At 36.7% G+C, this 25970-nt stretch overlaps 2 protein-coding genes across 5 annotated transcripts; one reads left to right on the top strand and one right to left on the bottom strand.

Moving 5' to 3' along the window:
• Positions 1-644: 644 nt before the first annotated feature.
• Positions 645-15864, top strand: LOC109213538 (protein GRIP). Of its 4 annotated transcripts, none has more exons than XM_019377349.1 (23): positions 645-897; positions 1245-1390; positions 1561-2068; positions 2272-2387; positions 3609-3778; positions 4942-5035; positions 8679-8765; positions 8858-8938; positions 9222-9347; positions 10007-10115; positions 10193-10272; positions 11630-11758; positions 11870-11970; positions 12281-12414; positions 12512-12609; positions 12682-12801; positions 12932-12959; positions 13062-13120; positions 14042-14113; positions 14190-14237; positions 14508-14613; positions 14739-14797; positions 15369-15864. In XM_019377349.1, the coding sequence occupies exons 3-23, from the start codon at positions 1564-1566 to the stop codon at positions 15477-15479; spliced, it is 2433 nt and encodes an 810-aa protein (XP_019232894.1). In that variant the 5' UTR covers positions 645-897; positions 1245-1390; positions 1561-1563; the 3' UTR covers positions 15480-15864. The 4 variants fall into 4 exon arrangements, with proteins under 4 accessions (XP_019232894.1, XP_019232892.1, XP_019232893.1 ...); XM_019377347.1 differs by having other exon boundaries at positions 1245-1435; XM_019377348.1 differs by having other exon boundaries at positions 1073-1435.
• A 6589-nt stretch (positions 15865-22453) lies between these two features.
• On the bottom strand, positions 22454-24156 carry LOC109213539 (phosphoserine aminotransferase 2, chloroplastic-like). The gene has a single exon (XM_019377352.1). The coding sequence runs from the start codon at positions 24045-24047 to the stop codon at positions 22734-22736; it is 1314 nt and encodes a 437-aa protein (XP_019232897.1). The 5' UTR covers positions 24048-24156; the 3' UTR covers positions 22454-22733.
• Positions 24157-25970: the final 1814 nt, after the last annotated feature.

The following is a 25970-nucleotide window of genomic DNA, read 5'->3' as shown; positions in this document are numbered from 1 at the left end:
TTCTAATATTAGTTACAAAATATAATATAATTAGTAATTAATATATTTTCAAGAAACAATATCTATTTTAAATGTCAAATTTAATATTATTTATTAAGGCACATATTTGTTAACTAACTTTTAATTTTTGATAATTAACTTTACTTTTGAAATTTAATCTAACTATGTAATTACACTTGTGCAACCAAACAGTATACTTGTAATTACATTGTAATTGTATTATGACAAACAAACATGTCGTTGTAATTACAATACCGTATAATTACTAGGGTGTATAATTACTATCCTAGTAATTACACCAATTCCAATTACCTAGTGGTTTTCCAAAAAGACCCCAAGCAATTTTGTACGAGATCAGTTCGATTTGACAATTTTATATTCTTGGATAAGATTTTCATATTTTGGTGTAGCAACTGTTATATTTACAGTTATATGGGAGTATTTCTTATTCCAATTAGCACTTCTTATCAATTTTTTATATTCAAAAATTTCATCTAAACATTATTCAATTTTTTGATATTATTGTGGATCATTAATAAATATTTATTGGAAAAATACTTTTCATCAACCAACCAAAAACTACTTGCCAAAAAAATATTTTTCATCCTACTAAAAACGAGAGAATAATAGAAAATGAGATTGACAAAACAGAAGTGCAGATAGTATGCGGGAAGCTGTAGTCTGGGAAGCGTGAGACTGCAAGCTCCACGCGATTTCAGAGTTTTCCCCCTGCCTTCTCACGCCCTTTGCGGACTATTGAGATTTCTCCATTGATACTCAATCATAAACGGATATTAATAATAATCACTCTCAAACCCATCAATTCTCTCTTTTTGCAGCTCTGTACATTTCACCAGATCTGCAGTTCCCCACTCCTTCATCCATATTACTTCAAAGGTCAGTCATTTTTTCTGTCTCAATGCATTTGGTAATTTAGCTTTGTGGATAAAATTGAGGCTGGTTCAATTTAGTTAAGCGTACGATCTGGTTGATACTGTAATCTGCAAATGTTTAATTTAGCAACAGAAATATGAATTCAGCTATTAAAGCTCAACTTCTATTGAATTTCCAGCGTTCTTTGGAAAAATGAGAAGGAGACAAATTCCTGTGTTTGCACAAAAAAAAAAAAGGTTACATTGGTGCGAACAATGTGAGATGATGATAGGGAGATAGTCTGTGAAGTGTGGAAGCTAGAATTAGCTTGCCCGTTGGATCTCACTGTGACACTTCTATTTACTTTCCAGAGTTTGACATTCAAATAGGAGCTTCTTTAATCAAGGGAGACAAAAAACACTAGGCGCTTTCTTCCCATCTGCTTAAGCTTTGGTGGGCAGAGTTACTCGGTACCTGTGTTGGTGGGAGTTAGCAGGTAACTGGTGGAATAGTCGAGGTGCGCGCTGGCTGGCTGAAAGAAGCTTTTTTAATTTTGTTGATAGTAAGGAGTTTTCAGAGCTGATATTTGTGTTACTTTATCTTGGTTCTTTACTTTCAAGGCTGAATTACATGATGCGGTATTTGTGGATTATTTATTTTGTGTTTTGTGATTGTTACTCATTGCAGTTGATGGTGAAACAATTTAATCCCTCCTACTTTGAGGCAAAAGCCGAAATGATGGAGGGAGATATTAATAGTGGGGCTGCAGATAATCACTCGGAAAATGATAGCAAAACGGAGAAACAGTTCAATAACTTCAATATTGAGAGTAATCATGTAAAGGAGAACGGAATTTATGATGGTTATCAACATACAGGTGATAGCCATGATGATCTTGTACAAATGCTCGTTGAACTCAATTTCCAGAATGAATATCTGAAGTCTCAGATTGTGGGGTGGCAAAACATCAACCTGTATTCTGATGAATCTGGCCAACAAGTGAGAGCAGTTGGGCATGGAAATGGGGCAAGTGATAACTCAGTTGATCTTAATGAGAAGATAGAATCCTTGGAGAGGGAACTTTTGGAGGAAAAACAAACACGAGGTGCGGCTGAGGAAGCACTAAAGCATGTTCAGACTCTATACTTAGAAGCAGACACAAAGGTCCAAGAGCTGTCTGCCAAAGTTGCTGAAGGTTGTGATTTACTTTGACTTCTATTTTCATCTTCAAGTTGCTTAAACTCAACATCAAATATAGAACTTGAGCTTTGATAAGTTCTAAAAGTGTAGTGATGTATTTTCACTGGTAGTTGCAGATTCTTTTGGTTTTCTTTTCTTAGTTTCAATTGATAAAGCAGATAAGCTATTCTGAAGTCGATAAATGGTTTGTTTGAATAGTACAACATAAGATGGATCAGGAAATAAAAGAACGTGACGAAAGGTACTCAGAGCTAGACTCAAAGTTCAACAGACTTCACAAACGAGCAAAGCAGCGCATTCAAGAGGTGCAGAAGGTAAAATTTGAAATCATCCTCTTTTATTTGATAAGTCGATGTCTTTCTTTATTATCTCATCAGAACTTGGTCAACTTTACTAAAGCTTTTTACATGGACAACACTTTCGGAATTCTAACAAACATCCATAGATAACAGTATTTTCTCACAAACCAAAAACACAAATGAAACCGAAGAGGACTTTTGATTATGGATAGTTGGTTATCAACTCCTTCAAATTTTACTAACTTTTTTCCCTCCAAATCGTCCAAAGATGCGAAGGGGCATGCATTTCTACTACTCTTTTCTTCTTTATATGCATCTTCCTTGCCCTTCAGCTTATCGTTGCCTTTGCACTAGGAGTCACCCATGATATATTGAAGAGGGGGCACTATGGACCATAACTCCGACGTGAAACTACCTGATCCCATCCCCCACCCAAAAAAAAAAAAAAACACTCCGACGTGAAACTACATTGTAGAGGAAGATAGCCTACTCTTCCATAGATGTTGAGATGGCTGCTTAGTTGTTGGATTGGTGTTGATAGTAAGTTATTTATGCTCAGTAGACTTTCCCTTAATTCAAAAGAATTGGACTAGTTCACTTGAATCTGCCCTTTGTGAATTACAGCATTGTGGAATAGTTTAACAGCTGCTGATGAAAAAATTAAGTGTGTCCTTGATGAAAACAAGTCCAAAAGTGGAGCTCAATTCACCTGAACTTTAAATCAACTAAGATAAGCATGAAAGCACTGTTTGAATAAAGTGGAGGAATCACGAATGTGGTCATGATATAGTCTTATTTTCTTCTCTTCCTAAAGATGCAATTGGCTTGGAAATTAAAAAAAAGCCGTGGACAAGTTAGTCAAGTTGTACATTAGTGAATTACAGCATTGTGGAATAGTTTAACAGCTGCTGATGAAAAAATTAAGTGTGTCCTTGATGAAAACAAGTCCAAAAGTGGAGCTCAATTCACCTGAACTTTAAATCAACTAAGATAAGCATGAAAGCACTGTTTGAATAAAGTGGAGGAATCACGAATGTGGTCATGATATAGTCTTATTTTCTTCTCTTCCTAAAGATGCAATTGGCTTGGAAATTAAAAAAAAGCCGTGGACAAGTTAGTCAAGTTGTACATTAGTTGTTTTCAATTTTCTTTATTGTAAAGATNCCCCCCCCCCCCCATTTTTAAAGCAAGAATCACAATAATTAACTGTTCTTTGTCGAAGTTCTGTTTATTCAGGAAAAAGATGATCTTGAGGCCCAGTTTCGTGATGTCAATGAGAAATCCGAGCGTGCGGCTTCTCAACTGTCTGCATTGCAGCAAGAGCTGGAACGCAATCGACAACACGCTCAGGAGGCACTGAAAGCAATGGATACGGAGAGACAACAATTACGAAGTACGAACAACAAGTATGTTCTCCTCATGAACTTAGTTGACGCTGCTCATCTAAAAGTGATTTTGATGGATTATCTGCTTATTATTTTAATAAAAATTAGCTTTAAAGGAAAAAGAAAAAGGAAAAGAACAAAGAGATATCATCAGAGCTACATGTCGAAAAACTTCTTGTTTTTTTTTTTGATGAAGTAAGAAGATTTCATTAAAATTGCATCAAGAAGATGCAGTAGGTAGAAAAGAGATGTAGTTAGCTACTTAGCTCCAATACATGAGTAGCTACGTTAAGATCAGGGAGCTAACGAAGTCCAAAAAATTTCAGTACTATTTATAAGGGTCAGAAAGTTCCAGCTAAACAAGATAACCAAGCAGATGGTTTTCAAGGAGTATGTTGGAGTTGAGATACCTTAAAACACCTGAGTTTCCTCTCTATCCAGATACACCAAAAAATAGTTGCTGCGATCATTTTCCAGATCCCTTTAATGGCATTATCAATTCTCCAATAACACCAGCTTACATAGGCTTCTTTAATTGTCTGTGGCATGACTCAACTTAGACCGAAAATAGAATAAAAGATGCTCCAAAGGTCGAACAACTTCTTGATTGAGCTACAACATCACCCTTTGAGCTCCTCCAGTGTCCATATACTTACTGAGCAAATAATTTTTCAAGTATTTCTGACTACGAAGTTATGCACGTGGACATACTGGATGCTCACCTAACCAGAATGAAAACAGTCTCCTGCGACATTCATGCTTTTGACTTCAAGTGATGATCATTTATGGTTCTTTAGTTGGTTAAAATATGTGAAGGCCTTGATTTTGTCAATTTCTTTTTATCAAGAACATATGTTTGCCTCCCCTCTTATTCAGCTTGCATTCTCTCAATCTGTCTTATCTTTTCTCATAGAAATTGCTCGTTTTATTTATAGAATCAATGTTCTCTTTTTTTTATGCCAGCCAAGTCTTCATTAAATAGTTACATCAGGCTCTGGAATTGTCAATTTTGTTTAGATGCAAAGCTAGTTCATGTCAACTGGTACCTGATGTTCTATCGATTTTGTTATATCAAATAATTGCAGTATTCCTGTTCTGAATGTGAAACTTTCTTTGAGATTTTCTAAGCTTAAGGTACTTTCTATCCTTACTTATTTTCACTTTATATAATTGTTGATTTTTAGGCTCAGAGACAACATTGAAGAGCTGCGCCGTTCTTTGGCACCAAAAGAAATTGCTCTGGAGGCATCACAACAGGCGCTTTTAGAAAAAGAACAGGTATGAAGCCGTAAGAAAGTTTTCACATCTTGCGTCAAGTTACATGCCTATAATCAGAAATGGTGTCAATTGCTTAATGGCTTCCTGGGTCAACCTTATGTATTTACCCATCTTACTCTAAGCATTTCTTAGTTCCTTTTGGCACCTGTATGCAATTTTTTGCACGTAGGTGGTGAAGCTCTAAGTTGAAACAGGAATATACTCTGCCACATGGTGCTCACACCTGACAAACACATACCCATGAAAAAGTAAAAAAAGAAGAGACAGAAGGGAAGAAAATGAAGGCGGACGAGGGAATAGGAAGAAATAGGACAACCAAATAGGACTGGGTTGAACCATCGCTAATCTACTTATCATGTTTGGTAAACTAAAAAAAAAAGTTAAGAATCTTTATCCCCTCTGCATCACAGGTAAAAAAGGGAGAGGGGAATGGAAGGGAGATAGGCAGTGGGCCCTGGAATTAAGGAGAGGACGAAGACATTTTGGATACTGTACTGGTCTAAAATAAAGGAGGGAGACAGATAAAATGCTCCTTATTCTTTTTCCGATGTCACTGTATGCTCACTATGACGAGACGCAGAGTGGCGTTAACGAGAGGCTGGAGGTTTGGAGACAGGCCCTTGAGTCAAAGGGTTTCAAGTTGAGTAGGACGAAGACGAAATATCTTCAGTGTAAGTTCAGTGCCGAGCCGAGGGAAGAGGGCATGGACGTGAGGCTTGGATCGCAGGTCATTTCTAAGAGAGGCAGTTTAAAGTACCTTGGATCAGTTATCCATGGGGGTGTGGAGATCGACGAGGATGTCACACACCGTATAGGGGTGGGGTGGATGAAATGGAGGTTAGCATCTGGAGTCCTGTGTGACAAGAAAGTGCCTCTGCTACTCTAAGGTAAGTTTTATAAAGCGGTGGTTTGGCCGGCCATGTTGTATGTGGCTGAGTGTTGGGCAGTTAAGATCTCACATATCCAGAAGATGAAAGTAGCAGAAATGAGGATGTTGAGATGGATGTGCGGGCACACTAGGATGGATAAGATTAGGAAGGAAGATATTCAGGAGAAGGTGGGCGTGGCTCCTATTGATGACAAGTTGCGGGAAGCGAGACTCAGATGGTTCGGCCATGTTCAGAGGAGGAGCTTGGATGCCCCGGTAAGGAGGTGCGAGCGGTTGGCGTTGGTGGGTACGAGGAGAAGTAGAGGGCGGCCTAAGAAGTATTGGGAAGAGGTGATCAGGTGGGATATCGCGAGACTTCAGATCTCCGTGGTAGGAAGTTGTGGAGGTCGACCTTTAAGGTTGTGGGTTAGGAGGTAGTTGAGCATATTTAGTCTTGCAGTATGAGGCTAGGCTGATAGGATTTAGTCTTAGACTGCTAGTGGTCAGTGCTGTGTTTACACTATTCCGTTTTCATAGTACCGGGCATTATTTACTGGTCATTATTTCTGCCTTTCATCTATTCACTGGTTCTTATGTTGTTATTATTTCCATGATGGTACTGATATATTTTCTCTTTTTGTCTTTTCATCTTCTTGAGCCGAGGGTCTATCGGAAACAGCCTCTCTACCCCATCGGGGTAGAGGTAAGGTCTGTACCCCACTTGTGGGACTATACCGGGTCGTCGTCGTCGTTGTTGTTGTTGTACTGTATGCTCACTATTTTTATGTATCAGTTCTGCAGAATAAATCTAGCCCTTCAATCTACTTGTTAGAGCAGGAACAGTGGGCAATTTTCTTGATAATTCGAATTAATAGTTCTGCTTACATTACATCAAAGGCAGGCTCTTCATTAGCTCAACTATCCTATTAGCTCGGCATAGATCTTCACTTCCCTCAGCATAAGGTCGGGATTGAAAGATCCAATCTTAGTCTTGAAAATGTAGCGTTGGTCTTTGTATCTGACCACAGGAAGTTTCAACTTCCTTGAAGCGTAGTGCAAGAAAGTCCTTTGACTTTTATTGTGCGTGTAAATGGCTATGTAGAAATATTATTAGTAAAACTGAAAGAAATAGGACAAGGCCAGGCTCCAGTTTGAGGTGGGCTCTCGGAGGAGGGATAAGAAGAAAAGAGTCTGATTATTAGCATCAAGGTTGGATTCAATGCTAAATGTTTGTACACCCAAAGCTGGTTGCTTGTTATAGACTTTTGTGTTGTTTGAGGCTTATGAATTTTTACCCTTTGCTATGTCATTTCCATGTTCGAGAAAGCTATTCTGAAATCAGATAACCTAAGTGATGTCTGAGGCATTATATGAAAGCTTTCAGACTAGTGAGTAGACAAGTTGATCTGGCAGAACTCATTAAAACAACAGCTCAAGTTGGTTTGGCAGTGTGGCATTTGTAACTGATCTGTCCTTACCTTGTTTCTTTTATAAGAAAATTGTTAGTAAGTTTACTATTTTTCTTTATTTTCACTGGCAAAAGGGCGTCTTTAAAGTTTTTTTAAATTTGTAAATACTATTGTCAAAGGAGAAATAGCTCGAAGACCGCCAATTATGAGCTGCGGCTTTAAGTACATGGTGCCGGAGAAAGCTGGTTTTGAGAAGAAAGGCAAGACGAAAAATCAATAAGTATAACGTAAAAAAAAGTTAACCGTAAACAATGAAGTAGTGGATTGGGAACTGCAAACAATTGAAATTTGTGAAGTAAAACTCATGTCAATCAAGTTAAGAACTGTTCTAAATCTCCAATTCCAGATGCAAGATACAATTTTAAGTTTAATTCAGATACTTGCTAGTTTTCTGTACTAAATTTTAATTTCATGTTCTTAATCACTCAATATTCATCCATAATATTATTAACTAATTAATACATCACTCTATCATCGTTATCTATCATATAGTGTTACTCACTTCAAGATAGATCCCGTGGTTTTAGAGGCGACGGCCATGGTGCATTGAAGCTTGCATAAGCGGCCAAGCTCTTATCCACCTGCTTTCAAGGCTTAAGCGCGCCTCAAGCTGGCCTTTAACTAACATGACTAGACTCTTGAGTTTTTCTTAGATTATTAGTTTCTGATTTTATTGTTGTCCCCTTGTGTCATTTCAGATAAATGTATTTAATCCTTTTGAGATTGAGACAATGTTAATTATTTGTTCTCGTTTTAACAAGATATCTAGTAAGAAGAATCCACTTGAGTTATTTTTTGGGGTTTTCCACTACTATTACGAATTGAACTTCATGTGTGTTGAGGTTATGTGATTTCTTGTCTTTTGTATTTAGTCATCTTTAATAGATTACTAGTTGCCTAGCTGGGTTCAGATTCAAATCAGTGTAAATCTCTGCAGACTTCATTTGTAGATGGTTGTCCAGGGTTTTATTCCAGAAGCAAAGACACATTCTGTCTTTTAAATGGCCTCGTGTTCTTTCCAGTTTAAATGGATAAGATTCAATATAAGTCTATCAAGGTCTAGAGGGATGCTATTGTATTTTAAAGGAGAAATTAGAAGTCAATTTGAGGACCAGGAATCTCATATTGGATAGAAAAGGCTAGAAATAAAATAGTTGTTCAATTCTGAAATTCATGATATTTGTAATGTTCATGGCCTTATCATGGTATAGGTAGCCTATGTTTAAGTTCTCTCTCTGATACACCTCTTGAACTTGGAGGATCTTTGTATTTCTTAGCATTTATGTTACTGAATCTTGGTTTGCAGAAATTAGAAGAGATGGGAGCATTGCTGCAGGCAGCAGATGAGAAGAGGCAAGCTTCACTTGATGACCTCTCTTCAAAGCACCAGAAGGTACAAAGGCAGTAATACTGTTTATCATGCTTTAGCTTCTTTATTTAGTTCTGAGTAGTTTATTTCCTAAATAAAATCCTCTTTTATATCAGCAAAGAGAGAGTCTGGAAGCCCAAATTACTGAGGCATTGGCTGAAAGAAGCAAAGCAACTGAAACAATTTCATCCCTACGGGTAATAATTCTATTCCTAGTTGTACACAAGAGGTGGAAGGAATACAAGAGATTTAAAACAACTTCATCTTGCTCATCTATATTTTGGTAATTTAATGAGGCATCAACGATCTGACAAATGACATTTAATGAGGTTTATATTTCTCGCTCAGCCGATTATTGGCTCCGTAGCATTCTCAGGATCCTGTCTATTATGTATTAATTGGTTCCATAGCATTCTCAGGATCCTGTCTATTATGTATCTTCTGGATATACGGAGTTTTAGTGTGTGTTTTTCCTTGTAGGCTCTGATTGCGGAGAAGGAGTCTAAGATTGCAGAGATGGATGCAGCTTCCAGTGGCGAAGCAGCAAGACTTAGAGCTGCTGTTGAAACTCTAAAAGGAGACATTATTCATCTGAAAAGTGAACACGTATGAGCTGACACCTTTTGCCAATTTGTCCTTAAAAGTCATTCCTAATTAATGTTTTTCGGTTCATGTCAGTCATCCGAACATTACATTATTCCAAGACAATGAAGTTGCTAAAGTTCCACTCCCTTTTGAGATTGCTAAACTTAAAAGGAAGTTACTACTTCAATTGCAGTCACACACCTGATAATGAGCTTAATGGTTGGGAGTCTAAATTATACTTGTTACTCTCTGCCTACCAAAATTTCTTTCCCAACCCGTCCCTTTTTAGTTGAGTAGAGGAAAAGGTGGTGGATGAAACTGCTGATCATCTAAAGAATAATGTTGCAGTTACTCCTCAGCAGTCATAATATCTTGCTTCGAGAGCCAGTACGGAAACAGAGTTAAATATGTGCTGGGAATTCCCCCCTTTTTGTTTAACAATTTGATGCGTGTCCCCATAAGGGTCAATTCTCGATCTCCCATGATGCAGTCTTTCATGATCAAATTTGGTCATATGTCCATTATTATTTGTGCTTTTGTCAAGTGATATATATAATGGAGCAAATAACTAAGTAATTTGGCATAACCATTTTCTATATGATTTTCTCTCGTCTCTGGTAAGATGTGTAAACTATTTTTATTTTATCTTTTTACAACTGTAATGTTTTTTATTCATTCAGGAGAAAGAAAAAGATAGTTGGGAAACCACCTGCCATTCACTCAGAACAAAGCTGGAGATTGCTGAGAGTAACTGCATCCGCGCCGAGATTGAAGTAGCCAAATTTAGAAGTACATCCCTGTATTCTGGTTATTTACCTTGTTTTAGGAGATGAATTTGGATCTTATACTCGTTTTCCTCAATGTAGGTCAGCTGGAATCAGAATTATCAGCTCAGTCTCGTATGTTAAACGCAAAAGAGGCTGAATTAATGGCGACCAAAGAAGAGGTAATTCTAATCTCTTATTCTAACTATTATTTTTCGTCCTCTCGCAAATGTTTAGGCTTGTTTTTATTAAGATTAGGACGACTAAATCTATATAGACATCTGGATTTTAAGATGTTGCATCAAGATCTGAATGCTGAATAACTAGGACTGTTTTGTCCAGCAATTGAATGTTGATTATCTTTATTTAAAAACTCATATATATATATATAGAATTCAAATAAATTGCTATAAATATTATATCTACAAAATATTAGAAAATATTTATTAACATGGTGTTATATAAATTGTTTATTTAATGAATCACGCTATAAAAACTAGCGGCAGTGACTGGCGGTGGTGGTGGTCGGCTATAATAGTTGTAAGGTGGTGCTAGTGGTTGTATGGAGGAGATGGAGATGGTGGTTGTGCAGCGGTGGCAGAGCTGATGGTTACAGTGAAGGTGATGGTTGTGCAATAGAAGTTAGTGGTAGAGGTGGTTGGTAGTGGTGAAAGTGGTTTGTGGTGGTGATTGTGCAGAGGAGACTGGTGGTAGAGGCGGTGGTGGTGACTAGTTTTGTAGGTGGTTTGGGGGGTCAGCACTGGTGGTTGTGCGGTGGAGGCTAGTGGTGGTCAATGGTGGAGGTGGTTGGTTATTTAGTGATAATGGTTGACAGTTGTGGAGGTGGCTGGTGCCTGGTGGTGGAGGTGGAGGTGGTTGGTGGTTGTGGTTGCATGGTGATGGGTGGGGGTGGTAATATATTCACTGGAATTTTAAGTGAACGGTCTTAATGATTTTAAGACTTTGTACAAGATCCAAATTATTAGACCTATTAATAGCTAATAAGTGGTTGTGAAAGAAGAAAAATGCACTCAATAGGCTGACGTTCGATGATTTAGCTTCAGAGCTTTGCCTGATAAAAAAAAAGTGAATCAGATTCAGAGCTCCATCAACAAGCAAATAGGGCCTTAGTCGGAGATATTCCAAGTTGATGGATGTTTGATGCTTATTACTCTTTTCTGTTTCTGCTGGTTATTAGTTACTGCTTTCTTTAACCAAAAGTCTACCCAAAAAAGCATATGCATTAAATAGTTTCGTCATTCTTTAATTCCCACATTATTATCTCAGTATTACTTGTTCATAACCAAACCCCTCAATAGAATTAGGCGAGTTTAGGATGTTGAGTAGCTCTTTTTTAGAATCAGTTTAGGATGTTGAATAACTCGTCATTGACTTTAACTATTCCCTCCGTAGGAGTTTGGTACTAGAGAGAGTTTGTTGCATGAAAAGTGGCTAATATTTATTACTGCGATACCAAATGTTGACGCAAATGCTCTTTGCCTTATGTATCATGATTTGCTCTTCTATGGTAACTTGCAGATCAATCGCATTCAAAGTGAATTTTCGTCTTACAAGGCTCGTGCTCACGCACTTCTTCAGCGAAAGGATGCTGAATTGGCTGCTGCTAGGGACAATGAACAACTTAAAGCACTCGAGGAAGCATTGAAGGTACATGCTTCCTGGTGTTACAATATCTAACAAGCGAAATGCTTTGGATTAACAGTTTAACATTAAGGTTGTTTAATTGTTCCTAAAACATTAAAATCTTTGCTCTTTTAGGAGGCTGAGAAAGAGGTAATGTCAGTCTCTTCTGAAAGGGATAAAGCCCTTGAAGATCTAAAGGACACTTTAGCTAATCATGAGAAGGAACTTTCAGACAGGTAATCCGAGTTTGATGACTTGTTTCAATGTCCAGATTGAGCTGAAAACAAATTTTGCGCGGTTTTGTTTTTGATGTGCTTTTTTCAGACATTCACAGTATGCATCTCAATAAATCTGGTTGCAGTTTGTTATCTTCTTCTGTTTGTTGAATATTAAGCTCACACACGTTGACTCACTCTTAGTTCATTCACTCCTTCAGGCACAATTGTTTTGAATCTAAATTGTTGAAGTACAGTGAGCTTTTACGGAGTTGATTTAGTTTTTTATTGCTTAAGGAATTAACACACTTATCCGTCAAATCCTTTCCAGAGATGAAGCTCTTCGTGCTACAGAGCAACAGATCAGAAGCATGGAAATGAAGCTCAATTCTGCTTTTTCTGCCCACCAAAAAGAGAAGGAAGCATGGGAAATAAACCTTCAAAATGTGGAAGAAACATGGCGGTGTAATGTTAATTTAATATGATTATCAACCTTTTACTTTATGTATTGCCATTTATTTAGCTTCCAAACAGATATATCATTCAAGATACTATTTTGCAGTGAGATGTGATGCATTTAAAGCGGAGAGTGCGGTTACCTCCAGTGATAATGTTCAAAAAGAACTAGAGGACCTCAAACTAAGCTGTAAAAAACTGAAGGTAATGATTTAAAATCATATTATGATCATAACACTTTTTAGTTTTAGTGATACTGAGTTCTTTAACTTGTAGGAAGAGCTTGATTCTTTTCGTGACCTTGCTGATAAGATGATTGAGGAGAAGGACAATGAGATCTCTAGACTTCTAGATGATAACGAGAACCTTCGCCACAAACTTCAGTCCAAATCCTTTGTAAGTGTGAATTAGTTCCAATTATCTATTCATACTGCGCCGTTCATGTATCTGCTTTAGCAATGCACCCAGTTAACATTTGTATTCAAGCATTCTGTTAACATCATTATCTTTCTTCTGCAAATCTCAGGCCGATCACAATGGCAATTCCAATGCAGGTATAAGATCTTCAGCACCTTTTTGTTCATTCTACAGTTTAAAAGAGAATTCTTAAATAGTTGCTTCAGTGACTAATACTGCTCTTGGAAATTATTGTACAGTTTATGACAAGCAGGATGCTGCAAATTCGACTACCTCAGCTGCTGAACAACAGATTCTAGTATGGACAATTTTCTAATTACATTATTGTGCAATATTTTCATCAAGTTACTGCAAAGGGGAAAAATGAAATAAAAAAGAGTGAGATATAGATGGTATGGGTGGCAACAGTTTTTAAGTCCATCCAAACATGGTCTGACATGCTTTATGCAATTCTTTGAAGACGATAGTTGGATGTCAGGGGACAGGCATTGGCATTCGATTATGTATGAATGTTTAGGAGTAGGACTGACTTCTATTTCCCGAATCATTTGATTACATGCAAAAGGTCTAGTGACATACGTGAGGAGAAAGAATTTCGTCTTCTTTCCACCTAATAAAGAAGAGATTCTCTGGGGGTTGAGGTACTCCTTGCAAACCCTCCACATGTAAGAAATTTCGTTCCATAGTTACAACGTGCAAGTTGAGTCATCAATATGGTAATGTTCTGTGAAAGTCTTGTAAATTTATGTTTTTGTGTATTAATAGACTGCCAAATAATTTCTTAGCCTTGAGGGTGCTATAATGAAGTGGGTATGGTGTGTTTCGATCCATCAACTCTTAACCAGAGGTCTAGGTTCAAGCCCTAGGAATGGAGAATCTTTCAGTAGGGAGCATATTACCCCCCTTAGTGGGCCTACCTAGCACGAATCGGGATCAGCTAGGTTAGTGAGTTTCGGGTACCGAATGGTTAAACTAGACAAAAAAGAAGATGGATTCATAATAGAGGTAAAAGGTTCAGCTTCTGTTTGTTTGACATATTTACAGTGCAAGTTGGTAAAGCCATTGGAAGACAGTATAACAACATTCCAATCTGTAATTTGAGTGTATGGAACTTTTTTTGGTCATCTTAGTTATTGAACATTAGTTTTTAGCACTCAAAGACTCCATTTCTGACTCACTAGTCAATACCATTGCTTATTTAAACGTCTTTGGTTTTCAGGTTTTGGCAAGGCAACAAGCGCAAAGAGAAGAAGAGCTTTCTCAGTCACAACGTCACATTCTCGCACTTCAAGTAAGTTATTCTCTCCAAGAACATCAAATATTCTTAAGGGATAGTTCCCTCATTAGACTCCGATGTATTGATTCAGGAGGAGATAGAAGAACTCGAGCGTGAAAATCGTCTCCACAACCAGCAGGTATGTCTAATATAGAAGTCTTGTATCTGTCAATATACATCATGTTCTGCTTCTAACTGGTGTACTCCGTCTCAATAACTAATTCTCTTCTTTCTTGTGGATTGGCTGGGGGAGTGGTTGCTTGAGTTGTTTGGCCATTGGTTTAATGTTTGAGTGGGCTTAGGCAGCTGAATCTTTTTTTTTTGTCGGCTTAGATAACCTCTTTGCTGTCTTTTTACCTGGACTTCTTATGATTTTGATTCCAATATAAGTTTGCTTTTATGAGTGCAGGTAGCTAAGTTGAAAGAAGAGCTAAGAAACATGGATAGATCACAGAAGAGGGAAGGGGTAGATATGACGTATCTTAAGAATGTCATTTTAAAACTTCTCGAGACAGGTAACTTTTCATTGTTATAGTGAAAAGGTTTAAAATTTGTTCCCTGTAAAAGCAGGATTTTTTTCAGTTGAAATAGATGTTTCCATATGTAATTATTTACTTCGTTTGTGATAAATATTTCACAGGTGAAGTGGAGGCTCTGTTACCTGTGGTTGCAATGCTTCTCCAGTTCAGCCCTGAGGAGGTGATATTCTAGTTACCCAATTGTAGTAGTAAACTACTGCTTTCATTTCTAAACTATTGCTGATGGTTATGTCAATATATCTCAATAATATTCACGAATATCTGTTAACATAAGAACATGGAGACTTATTGTGACTTGGTACCTTTTAGCTCATATGACATGGGCAAGTGTATGCATTTTAACTGCAGATATAGAAAACTTATTCAGATAATCATCTTATGTGTCTATGAAATGCAAAATATAGCTCTATAAAATGAGTAGAAATTGCGAAATGTGCTATCATTTGCGTATATTTTAGATAAATTTGGAATGCATATGCAGCAGAAACTTTTGCAGTTTTCAGTCTCACGCTGATATTTACTCTGTTAAATACTCGTTCACCAACACTTAGTAAAACCATCTATGTTGCGCAGACTCTCCAAAATACTGCCGCATCCGTGTCGGATTCTCCAAAAATACACTGCTTTTGGAGAATCCAACACGAACCCAGCAACATCTTCGGAGAGTCCGAGCAACATAGAAAACCATAGGAGTGTAATAACCTGAAAACCTCATGAGTTTACTCGTGCAGATGCGGAAGTGCCAACAAGCATATCGCTCCTCTATAGAAGCTCAAGCCAGCCCTGCAAAAGATACTTCAGGATCTGGGACTTCACTGTTTTCTAGATTCTCATTCTCTTAACAGCCATTAGATGGTCGCGGAGGTGCTATATGTTGTATAATCCAGCTTCAAGTAGATTGGATAGCCTGGACCGACGTGGAAGCAGAGTTGCAATAGAGGAAATTTTTGTGTTCTTATGTAATTAACAAAGAAATGCTGTGCGAAAAGAAATTATGTTTGTTGTATAGAACTGATGCAAAAGAAAAGCAGAAAACAAGCAATACGAGATACAGGCAAGAATAGGGCATCCTTTGTCGTTCTTCACTTGAGTTGTATACCAGTGGTATTTCGTTCTTCCATTTTTTCTTTTTGGGTGTAGAGAGAGGGAAGATTACATTTGTTAAAATCATGAAATAATAGTGGAAGAGTTATTATGAAATCAAAGATTTACTTTCTGATTGCCAGAGGTTATTTGATTACCGCTATGGAGCCAATTGCTTATCACACATTTAAGCGCTGTGTGAGGGGTAGTCATAGTTGTAATTAGGAAAAGCTTTAATGCTGCGCCTCTGCGCATAAAAACAGTTGCTGGTGTGGTGGTTTTCTGGTGTTGGTGCAATGACTGTTATGATTCTCTAGCTGATTGCCAAAACAAATGTATATGCTAGACTATGCATCTTCTAAATCCATTAAAATTATACGATTGCTTGTACACCTCGTTTGTTAAAATCAGAGGAAAACAGCAAAAAAAAAAAAAAAAAAAATGATCAGCCAATATTTATTGTATCAGTTAAATATCTTGAGTTGTGGTCTAGCATTTAAATTATTTATAATAAGGAGGAAGATGCAAAGCAAGATGGATACTTGACAACCACGTATTTGACTCGTAGACTAGATCTTAAACAATGAAGCATTAACAATAGCACGTTTTCACTTGTAAAGCTTCCATCAGTGTCTTGAGTCATAGTTGGGGTTGGTGACATGGAAAATGATTGCATCTTGAAGGGTGAATCTTTACTTATCTTCTTTTCCCCTATTTTTCCACCCGAAAGAAGGAAAATAGGGAAGATTCACTAGTTCTATTCCAAAGCACCAGACAGGAGAGATTAAGTGGGCGTTTGGACATAAAAATTGTGAAATTCCAAAAAAAGTAAATAAAAAAAATCAAGTTGAAAATGGTATTCGGAAATTGGTATTGTGTTTGGCCATAAATATAAACTGGAGTCGTTTTTGAATTTTTATGAGTGATTTGGATTGAAAATTGTGAAAAATAGCTTTTGGATGTTTTCAAACTCCGAAAAATTCCGGAATTCAACTTCAAGTTGGAATTGGAATTTCATGGCCAAATACTAATTCCAGAAAAAAGTGAAAAAAAATTTCCAGAAGAAAGTGTAATTTTTTAGTGACCAAACGGGTCCTACGGATGATTGACAGGAATGGCCCCATAAAGGGGTTGGTCTTTAAATGTTATTCTTGGTCTTTAATGTATTTAGAAAATGACCTCGGCCCTCTACACGCTTATTATTTGTCATGGATTTCTCTACCGGATTGGTAGATTTTATGTTATATTTACTTTATCTATATTGTTGATTATTAACAAATTCTACCTGATTAACATGACTTTGTGATTGTTCAATTATTCACCTAACTCTACCATATTGGCATGACTTTGTGTTATCATTCAGCCTATTTGTTAGATTGTTCACAAACTCTATTCATCATGATTTTTTACTTGTTCATTTGTTCGCCAAACTCTAAGAGATTGGCATGAGTTTGTGTTATCTGTTAAATTATTCATCTACCTGATTGGTTTAATTTGTTGCTCAACAAAGTATTTTTCAAAATTGCATTTTAATTCGAAATGATCTCAAATTTAAAATAAAACCCCCAAATTCCGACAAGAGCGATTCACAATCACCAATTTAATCAAATAACACCAAATCAAGAAGATCCACTTTGCTTTGTTAACACTTTCTAAGGACGAACAATAGAGTTATGAGATTTTTAAAGCAAATCACTGAATCAGTGTAGCTAAAAATAATAGTAGTAAATTCACACACAATATTAACAAGAATAATTCTAAAAATAGTACTTAACTAAAATAATTAGAAAGGTAGTGTCACACCTCCTTTTTTACACACCTACCCCGAAGGATAATGTATAAGGGAGTTTTTCGGATTTAAGTGACATTATTCGAAATGGGATTATTTATTTGTTTTAGAGTCGCCACTTGGGATAGGTTTGGCTTTTGGTGTCCCAAGTCACCGATTTATCTTGAATCCCAAATCGAGGAAAATTTTGACTTCCCGAATGGAGTCTGCGAACCAGAAATTCTGAATAAGGAATTCTGTTGACCTGAGGGAAGGTGTTAGGCACCCCCGGATCCCGTGGTTCTAGCACGATCGCTTAAACTATTATAATTGGCCAAAAATCTGATTTTGATACATGTCATCCTATAGTGCAATTTTAAAATTATTTACCGCTTTTAATTAATTTTAGGAGATTGAACGTCGTTTAAAATACGTTCTCGGATCGCGTCACATGAAATGCACCCGGATCCTTGACACATTTTATTCAACGTTTTGGGATTTGGATTTGGGACGCATGAAATGCACACCCGAATTTAGGAAGGTAAGATTATTAAAGAACGCACCTAAAGCAACTAGCGTATTATTTACTTTGCGGGAGGCCATAAAAATTCGCTAAATGGCACGTCCCGAGTTCTAAGCATTTTAATATGAGTATTTAGAGAGGGCCACGCACTTTATGAATTTTTGTTTGGCGTGGCGCACCTTATTTTATTTTAAGGCCGAACTAAAGGAACTATAATTTTCTATTAAGTATTGTCTCTAAAAAAGTGCCTTAATTAATTAGTTAACATTATCAGTAACCTATCAATTAAGGAATTCGGGCCCCCAAACTCAAGTCCACGCGTAAACAAGAGGAAAACCTCTTAATTCAAATGTGCTACCTAGCTTGAGAAGCCCAAACTCGATATTATGTCAAACTATGAATTGAGCTCTTAACTCTCTTAGGCCTCGTAACCAGTTCCAAAATGATAAAATTCGACAAGGTTTGGTGAAGGTCTACCAGGTCGTGGGCCTGTCAAACTATGAATTGAGCTCTTAACTCTCTTAGGCCTCGCGATCTCATACTGATTATACGATTGGGCCTATTGTTGAAGGAACCAGGCCCAGGGTGTGTTGGTGTACGAATTTATAACTATATGGGCCTTGCGTTTGAGCCCAGTGTGACAAAAGGGCAGAATCCAGTTACAATTCATTCAAATCCTATAGCTCAAGTTAACTAAGCAGACAAATTTGGTTCAATAGGCATTTTAAAATTCAAATTCGTTCTAGCAAAGCATAAGTGACGAATAACTTGACTTCAGATTCAATGTATAAACCTATGTCAGGCTTTAATTACAATTTCAACTGGAATCACGACTTAACATTTGGAAAGAAGAATTGATGAAGCCCGTCTGAGATAAAACATCACATATAATAAAATAGGAATCAATGAAAACCTGATAGACTAATAAACTAATCAGCTAGAATTCCAACACAATACTTTTTAATTTCTGGTTTCGAACCAACACAGTACTTTTAATTTTTGATTTCGAATTAACACATGACATCACACATCAGACCTAAACTAATTCGAATCTAACATTTCTCAATGCAATTTTATACGATCATGAGAAGGAAATGGAATCAGTTTTTAAAGTTTTATACAGTCCGGACAGTCAAGTTATAGTTACAAACGAGAATTTACTGAAATTCTGATACCACATAGAATATAATAGGAAAATCAACAGAGAATCAATCGGCACTTCATTTCATGTCCACAAACTTGGAAGTTTACAGGATGTGTACCTAGAATTCGAGTAAAATAGAGATGACAATCAGCAAGTTCAACAACAGTTCGATAACAGGAATCTACAGCTTGTGGTCGATTGTAAGCCCCAGAAATGATATCAAACAGCCCAGGAAGGTTTTAAACGCAAACAGGATCAGTAAACCAACCAAAGCAGCTTGAGTGAACCTAAACAAAATTGAAATTAAACCCAGAAGCAAACTCTGAAACTTCAGCAGTCAAATACAAGGAATTTCAAGTCATTTTCCTCTTTAATCTAAGCTAGAAACTCGAATGCAAGAGCTGAAACTCGAAATTGATCTAAGAGACTTCAATAGAATAGTATTTTTTTTGTGGAGTTTTGTGTTATTTTCTTTTTGGGTTTTTTGAAGAACTAATATCTAAAATAAACTTTCTAACTCTAAGATTTCAGATTTGGTTTTTGAATTTTGAAATTCAAATTTTCAGATGTTCAAAACTTCTAGAAATTTGTGGGAATTTTTCAGATTCTAAACCTTGTGAAACAAGGCAGTAAAGACTGCCTTTTATAGGCAGAAATTGAGGGCTCTCTCAGATTTTCAGTTTACACCTTTAGTCCCTCTTTTTATTTTTAGTTTTTGCTTAGTTAGTCCTTAAAAGACTGACTTGTGTCTCAAGTTACATTACTAATTTCCTAAAATTCTAATTGGAACCCCATCTAGAATGTTCTAGGGGTTTTCAATTCAGTTATTTGCAAGATTCCCTATTTTGAATTGCCCCAACTACCCTTGAATTGATTCTGAAATTACCAATCCTATATCAACTAATCAGCTATAACCAAATAAAACTTAAAATTGAACTGACCAATCTAACTGAAATTTAATCTCTAATTAATATGAATCCTAAGACTAAATTGAAACTAAGGTAAAAACTAATATCACAATCAAATACAAAATTAAAGAACAATATCATACTTTCAATCGTCAACTCAATAAAAATTCAGGCTCAAACCAAATAAGATCAACCAGAATCAAAACAAAAATAAAGAACTCAGTAAAACGGAACAAAATCAAATTAAAATCCTAAAACCCTAAGTCAGTTATATATGAAGAGTAATTGATTAAAGATGGATTATCATGTTCGAAGTTATCAAAACAAAAAGGAAAAAATAAACAAAGCTAAACGAGATAAAGAAAAAAAATCAAACAAACAAAGGAAGAGGACTTACTGATTTTTATTTTGGCCTTAAACTTGACTGACTTTCGAAAATGGATCCTTAACCAGAGTTGTTAGCCTATTTTGGGGTCAATCACCACTTGAAAATCTGAGCCAAGCCGAAATTTCTTCATACTTTAAACCTGAACCCTAATCTAGGATTCGAGTGGTTTCGTCTGGATTCAAAAGAAAGTAGTTTGAGATATGGAGAGAGAGGGTCAAAGTGAGTCTAGGGTGTAAATTTGGTTGGATTTGGAGGAGTTAGGGTTTTGGCCGGATTTTCGATTTGATATTCGAGGAGTTTGGTGAGGATTCGAGGGACGGGGTTTGGGGGTTCGGAAAGAGGAGAGGAAGGTGATTCAGGGGTGTTAATTTGGACGGGTTTGGGTGATCGCCGCCGCCGTGGGGCGATTTCCGGCGGCGGTTTCGGGCGAAGCCGGCGGGGGGCGTCTCTGAGTTAGAGGGGTAAGAGAGACGGCTTGGTGGGGGGGAGGGGGTAGGGTGACCCGACATTTTTATATCAAAAGGGTGGACTTCTCAACCGTCCGATTGATAAACATCGACGGTTGAGATTGAAATTTAACTAAACGACGCCGTTTTGAAATATCACGGGACTGGACCGGGTTGGCTATGATTTGGGCCTGGGTTATCGACCGGGTTTTCTCTAATTTTTTGGGTTGGGGATTTATTTTGACAAAAGTCCAAACACAAGCTGGCCTGCTTCTTCTTTTCCTTCATTTCAATTAATCATTTTTCTTTTGTTGGTTTATTTATTTATTTATTTATTTCTTTGCAAAATTAAGACTGACAAAACCTAATTTAACTCCAAAATTAGACTACTTAATATTTCTAAAATAAACTAAATCCTAATTTAAAAAGAAAGCTAAACAAAAATGTAAAATGACTATTTTTGTTATTTCTCCCTTATTTTTTATGATGTTAATTAACTTAAAAAAATCTAGAATTGGGTCCTAAATGCAAGTATGCTATTTTTGTATTTTTTTTCATGAGTTATATCAATTGAAATATGCACAGAAAAATACAAACAAACAAAATCATGCAATTAATTTCCTAAAATTCAAATAATAAAGAAAAATCCTAATTTTTAAGAATTTTATAGGAATAGTTCAAGCGAGGCAAAAATCACGTGCTCACAGGTAGTTCATCGTGATTTAGTATTTTTATCCAAATAAGTTTTACTAATTTGAATTAGTATATTTAACTTCCAAATACACAACTTAATGAAAGTTCAATTTGAAAAGCTGAGTTTCTTTTATTCTTTTTTTTGTTGCTTGGGGGTACCTTTTTAAAGAAACTTACCATTTTAGTGTGCCGGGAAAACTATGTAACTCGGCTGACTTCCTAGAATTTTTCTTATGACGAACAATTGCTATCTCTTGGACACTCAACCCACATAAATTTCCAGTAATCCTTTGCCATTTTGTTTGTGATTTCATATTCTTGACTTGGTTTATTCAAAAATTTCACGTACAGATAAATGTTTTTTCAGATCCCATTCATGGTTCTTGGCTAATCATCCCATCAGCAATTCCACTTAAACCAAAGTTTGCGTAAATCTTCATTTTAGATCATAACTATACCTACGGAGAGGTTGGTAGCAGGTCCCAAAGCAGCAATCAATGATACAATTACACTACCGACAATTTAGAAGTCAACAACAGTTGAAAATCGGGGAATCTAAGGTGTGCGGATCTCTCATGATTCGGTAACATTAATTAAAAAAATGGCACGTCAACCAACAAGTGGTGGAATGTTAATTACTCCGTCATACTTTTGATTCGGGTTCGAATCCTAAGTATAGACTCTCCCCAATGTGGGATTGAGACTTTCTAGCGCGAATCCGAATTTAGTTGGGCTCCAACATGAGCACCGTATGCCCGGTGAAAAACCAAAAAATAAAAATAAAATGGCACGTCCGATATTAAACAGAATAAACTCGTCATACAGTTTGCCATTACAAGTCTACAAAACAACGCCTGCAAATCTTGAAAAGATCTTAGCTTCACTTATTCAATCATATTGCAATTTTTCCTCATAAAGTGAAAGATCCAACAGCTCAACAATGAAACAAAAAACAAAAGAAATCTTTTTTTCCATTAAACTTTTAGTACTAATAATAGTTTCCATATTTCTAACAAACTAGACCAACACATGCTGAAGTATCATTCATTTTGACTCTTAAACCCAAATAAACCAACAGAACATAGAGACACCAAAAGAAAATAATGAAAGCATAAAAGACAATATAACACAACAAGATACTAATCAAGCATGCTTAGCTTGGAAATCCTTCATGAAAGCAACCAACTTTTCAACACCAGCCAAAGGCATAGCATTGTATATTGAAGCCCTCATTCCTCCAACAGACCTATGCCCTTTCAGCTGCACCATCTTCTCAGTAGCTGCTGCCTTCACAAATTCAGCCTCCAATTCTGGTTTAGCCAATGTAAATGGCACATTCATCAATGACCTCACTGATTTCTCAACTGGGCACCTAAAAAATCCATTGCTTGAATCAATAGCATTGTATAAAATCTCAGCCTTTTTCTTATTCTTCTTCTCAACCTCCACCAATCCACCTTGTGCCAACAGATCTTCAAATACAAGCCCACACATGTAAATCCCATAACAAGGGGGTGTATTATACAATGAATTGTTCTCAGCATGGATCTTGTAATCCAACATCACAGGGGTACTTTCCTGTGCATTTCCAATCAAATCTTTCCTTATAATTACAATTGTAACCCCAGATGGACCAACATTTTTCTGGGCACCAGCGTAAATAACACCAAATTTGCTAACATCAACTGGCTTTGAGCAGAAATTGGATGACATGTCAGCAACAAGAATGGTATTTTCATTACTGGGTTTAGGATAATCCTTGAATTCAACCCCGTGAATAGTTTCATTGGCGCATATATGCAAATACTTGGCACCTGGGGTTTGTTGTAAAGATTCAAAATTTGGGATCTTGGTGTATTTTTCAGATTTGCCACTCCAAATGACGTTAGGCTTGCAGTATTTAACTGCCTCTTTGTATGCCTTGTCACCCCACGAACCAGTCACGACGTAATCAACGGCGTCGTCCGGTGAGCAGAGGTTGAGGGGAAGGGCGGCGAATTGGGTGGTGGCGCCGCCTTGGAGGAAGAGAACAGCGTAGTTTTCGGGGATATTAAGAAGGGTTTTGAGATCTGATTCGGCTTTTTGGATAATGGAAAGGAATTCTTTGCCACGGTGGCTCATTTCCATGACGGACATGCCACAGCCGCGCCAGTTGACGAGGTCGGCTTGGGCTTTTTGGAGGACGTTTTCAGGGAGGGTGGCGGGGCCCGCAGCAAAGTTGAAGACCCGATCTGAGGAGGTGGAAGATGAGGCTGTTTGGAGGGGGGTGGTTGTGGTGGCGGCGGCTGAGCAGGTGATGGATACAGATTTGTAGGTAGAGGTGAAGGTGGTGGTAGGGTGGACATGGGTGGTGGGGAAGGTGGCGAGGTGGGTGGTGGATTTGAGGGATTGGTGGTTCTGGTGGGTGGTGGGGTTGTTGAGGAGGAAAGATTGGGAGGTGGCAGCTGACATAGCCATGGGTATTAGATTGTTGTTTGCCTTTTTGCTTTTCCCTTTGGCTCTGGTGTTAGAGAGGGTTGGTCGATGCAGAGGAAAAGGGAGAAAGTTGGTTTGTATTTATATAGCAGTATACTAGAGAAATTGAGAAAATATTTCTTTCACATAAAGTAGATTCGGGATTCGTTCTACTTTCATTTTAAAAAAATTTCACTACATTGGGGTCAGGGGGAAACAAGGAAGGGAAATAGAAAAGTGAAAATCTAACCACCGTTATAAATAGAATTCTATTTAAGGTGAATGTCTATATTTTATAGATATTTAGAGATTTTATTTGGTGACTAAGTCACATTTTCCTTATAAAATAGAGGTGTTCTATTTCATTATAATTGATCCCAAATCAATAAGAATTCTATCTCCCTACTTTTCTCTGCAATTATCTTATTCTTCTTTTATTGTTTATAACACGTTATTAGCACGAGACTCTAACCAATTGAGCACGAGACTCTAACCAATTGAGTAGAAGCTTTGGGATTGAGCATAATGATTATCAATTATTCCATGAACTTCCTTCATGATTAAATTTTGGATTTAAGGTAGGTATTTTACCGTATTTTTCTCCTTTATTCTATAATTTGATTTTAAATACAAGCAAAGACAATAAGTTTTGACTATAACTCTAATGGAGTTATTAAGAAATTATAACCACTCGAAGTGGTAAATTTTCTATGTCTTGCCATGATCAAAGTCATGTATGATCGTGAGCACAAGAAGTGGAAACCCGTCCCATTGAATTTGCTTTATTCTCATTCCCTTAAGAGAATGTGGTAGCAATATATAATAAGTTTGAAAAAATATAAAATTATTACCGTGAAGGTATCAATGATTGTGGACGTGGCAATAGACGAAATTATAATCGTCATCATTGTGGTAATGAGAATAATAAGGATTCTCAAAATGATCCTTCACTCCGTGAAAGTAAGTTTGTCATCGATTTGACATGAGATTTTGTAAAGCACATATAAATGATTATGGTCCATTCATGATATGAATGTGACAACATGTGATTTATTAATACATATTCATTTTTGGATGAATATGAGCGTGCTAGTGGAATATACCACACTCACCTCTAGAAGGAGGTTTGAGAGGAAATAAGAAAATAATATCATTATTATGGCATAAATGGTCATTGGTCACGTACTTATTGTACGCAAAAATATTTTGGCATTGTGATTATTAAAAGACAACTGTAATGCAAGAAACAGTTCTTGCATATAATTTTGACCATAACCATAATGGTATAACTTTCTCTTTAAAAGAGATATTCACCATATGGATGTTGATGAATATGTGGTACTACAAAATTAATTGAGAACTCTGCAAGAGTCAATTATACTATTTTGGAGAAACACGTTGATTACTAATAAGGTATTGTGTTGTAGTAAGTCTCAAAGAAACTTATTCAGTTTCATACGCGAAAGCGGTTGATTATATTGAGACTATAAACAACGGAAAGATTTAATATCTTTTATTACTACAACTTGTAGCGGGATAATATATATGTGAAAAGCTACCCGCTTTATTCTCTAATTTGTACTACACAAATAAAAGAATACCACACTAAAGTGGATGTTTATTGATATAAAAATCCATATCATAATAAACTTTGAGTTTATTGATAATTGCACACGTCATGGTGTAAACATGAAGTTTATCAATATTGATAATTTATTTAGTTTGCATAATTGGTGTAGCCATGTTAATTTAAGTATGATGTGCAAAAATAAAAGAGAATTCACATGGGTAAATATTAAAGAACTAGAAAATTCTGTACGAATTCTCTTTTGTTGTTCTCATCAATTAATAGACCAACTAAAATTGGGATTGAATCCCATGAATGCTGGAAATATCAAAGGTGAATATGGTTCCATTCACCTGCCA

The sequence above is a fragment of the Nicotiana attenuata genome, unplaced genomic scaffold (assembly GCF_001879085.1).
Source record: "Nicotiana attenuata strain UT unplaced genomic scaffold, NIATTr2, whole genome shotgun sequence".
In the NCBI taxonomy this organism is placed as follows: domain Eukaryota; kingdom Viridiplantae; phylum Streptophyta; class Magnoliopsida; order Solanales; family Solanaceae; genus Nicotiana; species Nicotiana attenuata.
Note: the sequence above shows the minus strand (reverse complement) of the source record. Positions and strands in the feature narration are given on the sequence as shown.

Bases quoted from the DNA above. Each gene is read 5' to 3' on its own strand.
- LOC109213539 (XM_019377352.1), bottom strand. From the start codon at position 24,047: ATGGCTATGTCAGCTGCCACCTCCCAATCTTTCCTCCTCAACAACCCC.
- LOC109213538 (XM_019377350.1), top strand. From the start codon at position 1,564: ATGGTGAAACAATTTAATCCCTCCTACTTTGAGGCAAAAGCCGAAATG. The intron at 9,348-10,006 runs GTATGAGCTGAC...TTATTCATTCAG, and splicing joins TTCATCTGAAAAGTGAACAC to GAGAAAGAAAAAGATAGTTG. The intron at 13,121-14,041 runs GTATGGACAATT...TTTGGTTTTCAG, and splicing joins CTGCTGAACAACAGATTCTA to GTTTTGGCAAGGCAACAAGC.